This window comes from Lepisosteus oculatus, chromosome 12, assembly GCF_040954835.1.
Source record: "Lepisosteus oculatus isolate fLepOcu1 chromosome 12, fLepOcu1.hap2, whole genome shotgun sequence".
NCBI classification, from domain to species: domain Eukaryota; kingdom Metazoa; phylum Chordata; class Actinopteri; order Semionotiformes; family Lepisosteidae; genus Lepisosteus; species Lepisosteus oculatus.
The window spans coordinates 3,529,684-3,541,942 of record NC_090707.1 but is presented as its reverse complement, the minus strand read 5'-3'; the positions used below and the strand labels follow the sequence as shown (position 1 = coordinate 3,541,942).

Below are 12,259 nucleotides of genomic sequence, written 5' to 3'. Positions count from 1 at the left end.
AATGAGATCAATTTTAATAGGCCTGTGGTAGGTTTTATGTGTGATTGAATTTGCTTAGAAAATGCAGAAATCTGCTTTTGTCTCGGGCTTTATTCAGAGGCAGATGGCATTCCGGCAAAGCAGAGCCAAGAAAGAGCTGCCCATTGAATGTCTGGCCTGGGGTTCCCTCAGTGGCGATCCAGAGTTTGGCAAGGAAAAAATGGAATGGATTCTGCTACAATCTGTGTCACACATTCACAGCCTTTCAAAGAGTTCTGTGAACCACAATAGATGATTAAAAACCCTCTACTGTATCATGTCATGCTAAGCATTTACTTCTCCTTTTTTTCCCCAGCGCACACACCTGATAACAGCTTTCTTGGGTTTGTTGTGGAGCAGCATCTTAACGCCAGTGATATCAAGCATATTGATGACATCAAAAGACAGAACCAGTCTCTTGTGTATGGAAAAGTAGATAACTTCTGGAAAGTAAGTGCATTTCTCTTTGACTTTGTGAAGTGTACGAGCAGTAAAGTTACCTTTTGTGCATTTTATGTGTAGAATTGCCAAACCGGAGGTTTATCATTTTAGTCTCTATATCATTTTAAATGCGGGGACAGTCAAGCTCTTTTCTTATCAGAGGAATCACTGTAATCATTATTCTCATAATGATCTGCCATAGTTAACAAATTGTTAATGAAAATTGGGGGAAAAAAGCAAAGAAAAATGATTTTTCAAGCAATAATAATGTCTGTTTAAGATGATCAAACTTTATAGAAATTTGCTCAGCTGCTGGGCAATCAATTTTGTACAACATTTTCTGCGTGTACAACCGACCACTGTCATAGTCCCTTGGGATTCAAGAATGTGCTGCTCAATTTCAACACCTGAAAAGGACTGTATCCAGCTTGCTGTGGATCCCACTCAAATACTTTGTTTAGTTAATAGTGTAAGGCAATCGACAACAGATCTCTGGTGCAAGGATGAGGTGAAGAAATTAGTTTATTTTTTTCCAGAATTAAGGTAGAGCGATTTTAGCACTTTATTTCACACTCTTGAGGAAAGGGTTTTTTTTTTAATTATCATTCTAGCAGTTTTCTGCTAATAATTCAGTGACAGCTTTGGTCCTTGCTTTTGAAGTTTAGCAACGAAAGGCTTCAAGGTGATTAGGGTGAAACGGCTCTTCTTATTTTTTTTAATTTCACTGCTCTTGTGGAGGTGGAAGGTCTGGTGTAATTCAAGAGATAAAGGTACTAAGTCATAGAGTCGCCCTAGAGGAAAACGTATAATTTCAAGGATATTTGCATCAAAATATAATATTGCCACAATGCTGAGTCATGCATGTATTGATCACCATGAAGATATCAGTGAAGTGGAGGCACAGAAGTTACAAAGATCTTCATCAGGTCAGCTAACAGGTTTCTGCATCATATAAACCCTTGTTTTCAAAGTGTGATACCTGTTCATTCTGATACAGTGAAAGATCCCAGCTGCTATCTAGCCTTTCATTTAAAAAGTGAAGCTGTATTTTGTCGTTTGCTCTTAATTCTGTACAAGACAGATATTCAAATAGACTGATAAGCTGTCAGTATGCAGCATATGCATAACGATAAAACAATTCTTGAAGGAATCAAAACATTGATGTCATAGGATTGTTTTCTTCGGGGACTCGGTGCTTCCTGTCTGCTTAAGTGTATTATCTGCAGGAAACTGAATTGGGTTTCAGGTAAGTTTGGAGATAGTTGACCTTATACTGTACTTTGACTTGATTAAGGATTTTCTTTGGATTTAAGGAATGCCTTTTACAAGGTGCCTGAGCTCCTCCCGTGATTTTGCTGAGGTGAAATACATGATTAACTAACCCTGTCCCTGGAAAGATTATCAGAATTTTCTAATATAAAGAAAGAGACAGATTTATGTGCTGTGGGATGTAGACTTAACATTTTCATGAAGGATGTCCTCAGAGATTTTCCAGCTTCTGTTTTCCATTCCTTCTGAAGATTAAAGCTCTCAGGCAGATTGTGTTCAAGGTTCAGGAAGCCTGCATGTAAAATTCATTCAAATCACTGCATTCCCTACAGTGATGCGCTAAAATGCTTTGAAAACTGTGCCCTTACAAGTTATGTTTCAGGAGATGCTTTTTTTAGAACTTTTTAGACTTGCATTTGTAGTTAAAGTTAAACAGCAAGTAGCAGAGTCCAGGAACCTCTGCAGTTAGACCTATACTGTACATTCGCATGCATTGATCCAACTTTCCATTACATTTCCATTGTTATCGTCTGGCAGCGTTTTAAGTATAAATTCAAAGTCAAGGGTTCTGTGTTTCCTAGGTCTTTGAAAGCTGTCCTCGCACAGACCCTTAAAAACACAGTTCAGTTCCTTGATTCATGGAATATGCGTGTTTAAAATGTGCGTTTGAGGACAATAAATGGCAGCGTTACTAACCTGAAGGATTTGTTTTCACTTTCTTGTCCGTTTTGTTGAGTCATCTCATTAGGTTAGTTTATTTTATTTCTGTGATCCACAACTGAAGCTGGTTTTAACTGAAGGAGAATGGGTGATATTTTGAAATGAGGATATCAACAGCTATAATTTTTTCAAACCTCCCTGAGGTGAGAAAATCCTTCCTGTATGTAAGCTTGGTTAAATCGGCACTATTCACTATCAGCACTATGATTTCTGAAGGGAGATTTGGGAACAGTTTAGATTTAGACTCATGACCTGGGTGGATTGATGCAGAGCTTATTTTGATGGAACCTTCAAGCAGCAAATTGTGAGCTAACACTGGACTCATGGCAGCAGTCCCCTGACTCCAGTGCAGGATTCGAGAAAGGGGCAAGAGAGGAGCTCTGCAGCTTATCTGTGTAATGTGTGTACAGTACAGTAGCTCTGCTCAGCTCCTGCTGAGATACGAACACGGTCACTCGCAGGTTAGAGCATATATAGAGCCCCTCCTTCCTCTGCAGTAGCAGGAGTCTACAGTACCTGGGTTTCAAGGGGGTGGTGTCAGTCCTGTATCGTGCTCACTCCATTTTAGACCTGTTCCATATGCAAAACCTGGCAAACGGATTTTCTTATGTCAAGGTTTTGGAGGCCATGCATGCATTTTGGTGATAATCCATTCATTGTCCTTCTAGCAGGGAGCTGTTGTTGGCCTGAGGAGTGTGATGCGATAAAGTGAAACCCTTCTCACTGCAGATGCATTTCACATCACAGAGTATTAGGCTGAAGGGGGACTGCTTAGAACGTTATTTAATCCAGTGACAACAGTGTGCAATATAAAATAGTGCATCGTTGCAATAGTACCCCCCAGAGTGAAGGTTTAAAAAAGGGGGCTGTGGTTTTGTCACCTCGGGACGTTTTACCAGATCCGTCTCCTAAAGAATGTCGTTGGCAGGACATGGAGACTAACGACAGTGGCTCGCACCATGTGTAAAACATGGCTGAAGCTTTAGCTTAACATTGGTCAAGCATTGGTCTGTCGGACATCGCAGCTTTCATCTGATTTACAGCACTGTCAACACTTATCATAACGGCACCATCTAGGGACACTAATCAGCAAAAGAAGATTAATTTACCTCATGAGCGACATTCAGTCTAATTATGGGACTGTATCTGCAAATAAATGGACCATCTGTCCTCTTTTTGTTTGGCCTAGATGTTCAGGCACAACGTTAAAATGATTTTTTTTTCATATAATCAGCAGACTTTGAGTTTCAGTTTTACAGGCTGAAGGATTGTGACCTGCTAAAATAACCAGTTTTGTAACAAGACCTATAGCTGTATTAGACCTACATTATTATTGGTTATTGTACGGCAGAACTGCTTTCTTATAGAGTATAAACTAAATTCATTTTTAGAAATCATGAAATTTTTTGTTTTATCTCCTAAAGTACATGGCAAAAATACACAAAGAGAACAAAGTAGACTTTCAGGGGGATGTTACTAATTTTCTAAAATGACAAAAAATGGTTTAAAAATAAGAGTTCTGTCCACACCTGTCTTGATTCCATCATCATATGTTCTCGTGTGGATAAGGAACTGAAGTCCCATCTTAATTCTTTCAGCTGCCATTGTTTCGATATGAAGGATGAATGCAGAATGTTTTGTTAAACATGATTTCTCAGATGAGGTGTTCTTCTAAACCTGTCATAGAGAACACCTTTCATGAGGCAACAGGCTTACAGTGCACTTCAGAAATCCAGTCCATCCAGATCCAAACAGAATGACAAAGCTCATCTTGGGGCATCATGGTCAAACAGCTTAAGATCTTTAGTATCTTAACTGGCGTCATATGGTACCGGCATATTAGAAGCTTTTAGGTTAAATGAATCGACTTGCTTGTCTTATAATGTCTGCAACAAAGGCAGTGAATAAAGGTATTGGTAAATGAGTGAAGAGATGCTTTGTTGGATAGTTCAAGGTTAATTATTATACAGCTTGTTCTTTATCCACGATTTAGAGTTTCTCACTGTAGCCTTTAAGGATCTGACAGCAATGTGTGCGTAACGGTGCATTTCGCAGGTTTGATGAGGTCCTCTTATTCCTGCAAACATGGAAACTGTGCCACCCTGTACACCAGCTGCTCGCTGCAGGGAATGACGAAAGGGAGGCCCAGCAGAGAGTTTTGTCTTGCTGATCTGATGCCTTTTGGTCATTCAAAATAAGAGTAGCCTATGATGGAAGAGCTAGACGTGAGATGTGTGAGAGAATAAAGTGTGGTAGGAGATCAGGCGTATCCTGGAAATATATTTTATTATTCATTGAGGTCCCATTTGGGAGACCCTCCACATCTGGCTGAAATAAGAATAGGAGTATTGGCAGTTCCTTTCATCTTTTAAAAGAAACCTCTGTATGAGGGTTCATAGTAATACTAATATTTGTGGTATCTGTAGGTGGGTAGGGAGGAAGATAATATTGGCAGCTATAGTCTGCCACCTGACTTAAGTAAAAGGCAAGTCTTTATTGGTTTGTATATGTGCAGTTCTTAGTTCTGGGTTTGGTGTTGTTCCTGCTAATTTCACCCCCTGGCTGCTTTCATTTCCATTGAGAGAAGAGAGGATAAGAAACGTACAGGCCTGAGTGCCGGGTCTCAGTTAGTCCCCACTGTGAGCATACAAGAGCACCTGGTCCACATCGAGGGGCATCGTCACGCACAGGGGGACAGATTTCCTGCGTGAGCAGCGCCGCTGGAGGAAGGAGGCAGCCAGGATGCCACACGGGCCTTTCCAAGTACCAGTTTCCATGGCGACGATACTGTGCGCCAAACTGGGCTGACCAGACGAAGATGAGAACAGGCTGTGTTTTCGGATGCAGGCAGCCGGCTGGATGTGTTTGTGTGCGAGACCAGGAGACAAATCTCTTACCCTGTGATCACTGCAAGCTTTTCTGTCACACAGGCTGCCCTTTGAGATGGTAATTTGTGTTGCTGGCCGACAAGTGAGCTATTTTCAAAACCGCGGTTGTGTGATCTGTGCAGAGACCAGGTTAATAATCCTTGCTGGCAAGACATGACTGTGTTGGGGCATTAACCGTCAGCTGTAATTTTTTTAATCGAGCTCTAGCTCTGACAGCACTGGCAGTGTTCAAGATGTTTTGTGCATAAAGATTTTAATCATCAGTTGTCTGCTAGCAGATTGATGAGTTACACGAGCAATCGTGAATAGGAAGGGAAATGACATGCATCAGAGCAGACTGGTTAACAGTTTGCTTTTTTTAGTAATGAACCCCCCTCCCCCTAGCCTAGTACTGTAGCTCCCTAAGTTACTAGGTTACTTAGGAATGTTGTTTTTTAACAGAGTTGATGTCGCATTTGAATTTTGTTTCAGTGCTCAGTGCATTTTTAAGTGATGTGAGGTCGTATTTTACACCTCAGTACAAATGCTAATAAGTGAACCTGGTGACAGCTTGCACACAGTCCTTCTGCCATGACCTCACATGTTTTTTCTAAGCCAGTAGCTTCTTTAAGAATATTTAAAGGAATTTGTAAAACGGGGGGTTCTCATTGACTCCCGCCTCACACCCTTTGAACTTATTTGTTTTTCGTCATCGTCTCTTGTGATTAATTTAGGTGAATGTGCTGTTCGTTTTGCTCACTGTAACATTGCTTTGATTCTGGCATGGGTAGGACAGGGCTCGTGTGTCGCTTTGGGGAGAGGCACCAGAATCTGCAGGCTCTGCCCTGATGGTGTGCCAGTGACGGGACACACAGCAGTGTGAGGGTGTCCATTTCCACCCCAGGCAACGAATGCTGTACAGCGTCACCATATTTCCACTGCCACTCAGGAGACAAGCGGCAGGTCATGTATTCATACTGTACGTGGGATTTTTAGGCTGTAGGAGTCATTATGCACTCCACACGGACACTATTTCTTGATGAGCCCTACCCAGGGGTCTTCTTCACTTGATCGTCTCTTGACAAAAACTTGGAGCTTGCACAGCTTAACAGTATGTACTCTAGCTAGCTGTGAAAGCTCGTTGTGATTTGAGAATGCCTTACTAACTTTCAGCAGTATTACTTACCCTTGAAAGCCATTCTGTGAATCACTAAGGGCAGCACAGCTCTCATCTTGCAGTGTGAGAATCCAGTCCAGATTTTTAAAGCTAAAGCTTCAGATTCTGTAGGCACTGGTGTGGCCCGGTCCCTTTAAGTGAGTTCATCCACAAAGCCCAGTCTTATCGAATATGCTTCCTTAAAATATTCTGTTGTTTCACCCTAAATCCAGGAGTAATGCTTGGCACTGCCTCTTTGGTTCACTTCTTTGAATGCGCTGGGTTTCTTCAGAGTTGGCTACTGCATGCCACCTTGTGTTTTCAGTCTGGACACTGCAGGTTCTGCCAGCGTTCATGGCTCGAAGCACTTGTCAAACTTTCCTTCTTTACATCTCCCTGTATTTCTGTCTCAGCATGCTATAGGCCTTGTGTAACAGCAGCGGGCAGATTAATAAAGCTTAGGGTGCCTTGTCTCAAGAAGTATACAGTATCTTTTAGACTGTAGATCTAAGCCACTTGAATCTTGTTTTTTATTTGCACACACTTTGGCAGTTACATGTTAAGCCCCAGTACTTTCTGCCTCACTCATGAAGCCCTCCTGTAGGTTTTGTTCTTGTGAAGAAGAGCATCTGTTTCTCCCTCTTATCTCTTACACTTGTCCTCTAAGAACACCTTCAGGCCGGTGTGTGTGGGTCTAAAGGTTTTTTTTGTGTAACAGTCTGGATTTTCTTTTGTCCCACCATTAGCAAATGGATGCAGTTGCAGTGCTCTGTAAATATTGAACAGTCTACTCTGTGTGCCTATCTAGAGATCTTCATGTATGTGCAGTAGCTTGCTAGTACAGTGTGTTTAAGGAAGGAACTGTTGAGAAGAAAATCATCTTCTCTGTTAGTTTTCCCTCTCCTCTGTTGACTCTACATACTGAATGCCTAAGGTATCAGAACAGATTAGCGAAGACAGATCTCAGAATCGCCAGTAATTATGTGGCACAAACAAAACTTTATGTACATATTCTATAAGCTCAGTAGGCAATCCTTATATTTACATTATGTTGTGTCTTCACTATAGTATATGTATAAAGGAATCTGAGTTCAACTATTTAAGCTACGGCACAATATTAGTGAAGTACAAATGCAGACTTCCTCTTACAGGGATACAAAAATAAATTGGAACATTAATTTTAACACTACTGGATGCTGTAAAACTCAAAACAATGACAAAGTAAGTCAAATTGCTGTCAGTTACAGTAATGTAGTACAGAAATATGTAAAATAGCACATGCAGGTGTGTCACAAATGTTTTTACTTTAATCTAACTGTGTGCAACATTAAAAACATGACTTACCCAGCATCCCAAACTCTATGGGAGTTTGTATATTACGTTGTTCATTAGGACCTTCCTTGAAGCAGAAATCTGAATAAGGCACAGGAATTTGCATTATATTTGTTTCTGAAATTTTATAATAATTCCTTACACTTACATAGTGTTATTCTGGATGCTCCTCTCAAAGTGCTTTACAGGTAATGGGGATCCCCTCCACCACCACCAGTGTGCAGCCCCACCTGGATGACACGACAGCAGCCATAGTGCACCAGTACACTCACCACAGTTTAGTGGGGAGGAGAGGAGAGTGATGAAGCTAGTTCAGAGATGGGGATTATTAGGAGGCCATGATTGGGAAGTGCCAGGGAAAAAGTTGGCCAGGACACCCCTACTCTTTTTGAGAAACGCCTTGGGATATTTAATGACTACGAAGAGTCAGGACCTTAATTCTACATCTCATCCAGAGGATGGCACGTATGTGGGCTACAGTGTAATGTCCTCGTGGTTAATGTAATTTCAGACTTCAGACTTTGATCTTTGACTTAACTTTTGAAAAAACATGACTTAAGAAAAGACTTGAAGACTTTAAAGAACCTGAGCACTTGATTGCGTGTCGATTGCATGTGCTGTACTCCCCGTACGTTTTAAGAAGCTTATGAAGGGTGAGGCTTATCCAAACAACAATTGTCTGTAAGACATCTCTGCGTTGGGAAATTAAGTCATAGTACTGTAGGTATCTGAATGACAACTTTTAGAAAGTTTTAAAGACTGGCTACTTTAAATCTGAAAATTTGCCTAAATGAAAACACCTAGTTGGTGTCTTCTGTAATGATGGTTGTACCAGAACTGTTGAAAACAGGGGCATTACATAGGACAATTACATAGGAGTCTTTGTTACGGTTTGAGATATTTACTGGTATTAAAACCACTTTTTTAAAAGTGTAACAGACTGGAATCTCACAGTACAAGGTTCTGTGCAGATGTTTTTTTGGGCAATCCCTTCCTATAGTCTGTTTCATTACAACTGATGTTTGTTTTTCCATGACATGCTTTTCATTTTCAAAGATTTTAATAATTCATTACTCTCTCATCTGTGTAAACTGTCATTTGGTTGCTCTTTTTCAGCATGCAAGTTTAATTTAAACGACAAATGTTTTTTTGGTATTGCAAGTTTCTGTGTTAATATTGCCCCACTGTGGGTTGGATGTTCTAGACATCTTGTGGAACACAGCCTTTTCAGAGGTGAGGTGTTTAATATTTTATATTCAACTCTGAACAAAGCCTACTCTTCTAAGTAATATATCAGTGCCTGTTGTGCCTTTTTTGGGGTTGGGATGTTTTACAGTAAATTATGCCACAGAGAACTGATACTGAAAGTTTTTCACCTGATGATCCTGAAATCTCCGTTCGTGTTACGGTGTTCAGTAAATGTTATGTAAATTAAAACTGGAAGGAAAAAATGAGGGCAAGGGGATACATTGTACAAAAATACATATCTGTAGGATCAGAAACAAAAGTGAAATCCTTCAGATGTCAACAAAAATCATAGGCTTTATAAACCACGCATACTGTTTTTAACGCAAAGCTCTTCAGCTCTTCTTATTTTTCTGAGATCATTTTGTACAGTTTTATTTTGGAAAATTAATCCCTGCTCAGAATCTCTATTTCTCCAGTGAAAATGAGTCATGGCTATACCTTGCCAGATTTTAAAACAATTTAGAGTTTAATTTTCTATGCACAAATAGATTCTTTATTTTGACTGATAAACACATTGTGCTTATTCCTGGATTCTTGTGTTGTCTGAATTCTTCTAAAAAGATGTGTGGTACACAACTGCAAGTACACTTTTTTTTCCCTAAAATGGTACAGAATGCAAAACCCTTCATTAAAATGTAAAACAACAGTGCTTCAATATATCTTTATCCAAATATTGAAAACCAGGCCACATTTAAAACAGATTATCCCCTTAATTTTGTAATATTATATCACATTAACTTTCTTGTGGTTTAAGTTACTCCTGAAAACTAACGAGAAATGTAGGTTTCTATTATTTCATGTGAAGAAAACTGAAACTGTTTTGTTTCATATTGTAATTTCATAAACAATCTTAACGGTGATAAACTGGTTATGGGTTTGTAAATATTTCAATTATTTTATTTTCTAACACATGGCAGATCCCATTCTCATTGTTTTTTTTTCAATGTGATGCGTTTTCAAGTTGAGAAAAGTGACCTCAATGCTTTTATTTGTTAACACAATGAGCAGTGGCCTTTTGTTCACCAGGTTATCTGCCGGTCCCTCGGATATTGTCACATATTGCGTAATGTCAGGTCTGATAATGAGCCGTCTGTGGGCACTTTAAATAGATAGGGAAGCTAACCAGTAGGTTATCACTGGTATGAGGAAGTAGACAGCTGTGTAGAATGAGACTATGGCAGGGTCTTGTAAACCTGCCGTGCCAAGGTGCCAGTCTTTTGGCGCTGTTTGTGTGGTCACATCACGCCCTTTGGGTTTCTGATGGGCTGTGCAAGTAGGGTGCTTCAGAGGTGCCTTTTGCTTATACTGTCTGTATACAGTACACTGTATTTCCAATACATTGATACATGGCAATACATGTTATAATCCCTTTAAAGTGTTTCCACTATCATGCATTATAAAGGAAGCATCTTTAGGTATTAGGGTGCTTTTTTTGCATACAAGCAGTCACTATGAATTATGGGAACTGTTTCACAATGGTAGGAAGTAGAATTACTAAATAGATTTCTAATTCCGCTTTTACATGTATAAAGGTAACGTTCTAGTCCGTGGACATCTGTATATACAGTAATACAGCTGTAGTCATATTGAAGTATTCTTATGTTTGAGTGAAAGTCAGCACTGTGATTAGTTTGCTTTCTTTGCAGCACATTGGGGTCAAAGTTTCAGATTTTACTGTAACTAAGACCTGCTGGATTCACAGCCTGTTCATGTTGGCCTGAGATATAGAAAGCTTCTTCGGAGGCTTTTTACCATTCTTTGTTTTAATCGGTAAAGAACGGGTGCTTGACCAAAAGGTTCATGTATTGTTAGGTTTGCATGTTTTAACAAGTTTATTTTAAAATGTTTTTGTTGATCATTGATCCCTATTGGCCAATAAAGGGATGAGGGGACCTGCTGCTTCCATACACAACCTCTGCCAGGGGTCGTACTGCCACACACACTCCTCAGCCCCTGGGACCCTGTGTGTGTGTCCCACTGCCTGCGCAGCACGGCTGTAGCGGGAGATGCACGTTCCTCAGCTAACCAGTGACTCTGGAGGCAAACACTGCTGATAAAAATGTCCGTTTTGCGGAAGCCATTTCTAAATCAGATTGCAGTGCACAGTTTGTTACGATTTGTGGCAGCCTCTCCCTCTCCCTCTCCCTCTCCCTCTCACTGTAGTGCCTTTCACTTTCATAGCCCGACTCTTCACTGTGTCCTTGCTTGTTGTAGGACAAGAAGACCTACTTGGACATCATCCACACCTATACAGAAGTCCATGGCACGGTTCACGGGACGAGCACGGTGCACCTGCCCAGCTACGTGAAGAACCATGGTATTCTGAGCGGCCGAGACCTGCAGTTCCTCCTGAGGGAGACGAAGGTGAGTGTCAGGATCGATGCAGAGCTGCCGGCACGATACAGGAGACTGTCAGGCTAACCTCTCAGTCACACTGCTGTGGGGAAGCAGGCAGGAGGTTCTGCTCACAGGACAGGCAGTAGAAATGGTCTGGACCTAAACGAGACCCGCGGTGGTCATTATGATGGTGTTCCCTGTTAAGCTGCCTGTCGTTTTATCCTTGGAATGATTAAAAGCTTCAGAACCTTTCTTAATTAACTTCTGAAAATCAAAACATCTCTCCAAGCATAGTATCACTGGCCCGCCAAGACTTTTGCCACATCTTCCTCTTGGGAGATGCATGAAATTAGTCGCCCCATGATATTGCTTAGGGTGGTGTTTCTCTTGTCTTCCACGCTGTGAAGCAGTTTAGAAAGAAAGTTTTGTCTGGGCACAGAATAGTTTGCATCAGCACAAGATTGTGTGACTGGCTATCTGGTGACTGAAACAAGCGGCAATTATTTTCACCCGGTAGTCTGAATCTATAGCTTTTGATTCATGAAGGCCTATTGGTAGTTTATAATAAGGCAAACATTTGCCTAAATTTGATAGAGCTTAACATTATAATTAAGTTTATAAAAAAATTCACTGGAGTGAATATGACATTTCTACAGGAGCAGACGTTCCATTTTCTGTAACACTTTCCATTACAGATGTGTTTTTTTTAATGCTGTCACTTTTTTTTACTCCCTCTTCTTTTGAGTGTTTTTTCAACCACAAATGTTATTTTACTTGCTCAAAATAATTTACTTTAGGAAGCATACTGTAGCTCAAAGCAATTGGAACATTTAACATTCAGACTATAAAAAGTATTAAATTAAGTTTAATG

At 40.4% G+C, this 12,259-nt stretch overlaps 1 protein-coding gene across 2 annotated transcripts in view; it reads left to right on the top strand.

Annotated features, from left to right (window-relative positions):
- Positions 1-12,259, top strand: part of mgat5 (alpha-1,6-mannosylglycoprotein 6-beta-N-acetylglucosaminyltransferase) — a 102,856-nt gene that overhangs the window by 76,680 nt on the left and 13,917 nt on the right. For both annotated transcript variants that reach the window (XM_069196825.1, XM_069196824.1), the window contains exons 11-12: positions 335-468; positions 11,266-11,415. In XM_069196825.1, coding sequence (XP_069052926.1) covers positions 335-468; positions 11,266-11,415 — 284 coding nt within the window. The remainder of the gene's footprint in view (positions 1-334; positions 469-11,265; positions 11,416-12,259) is intronic.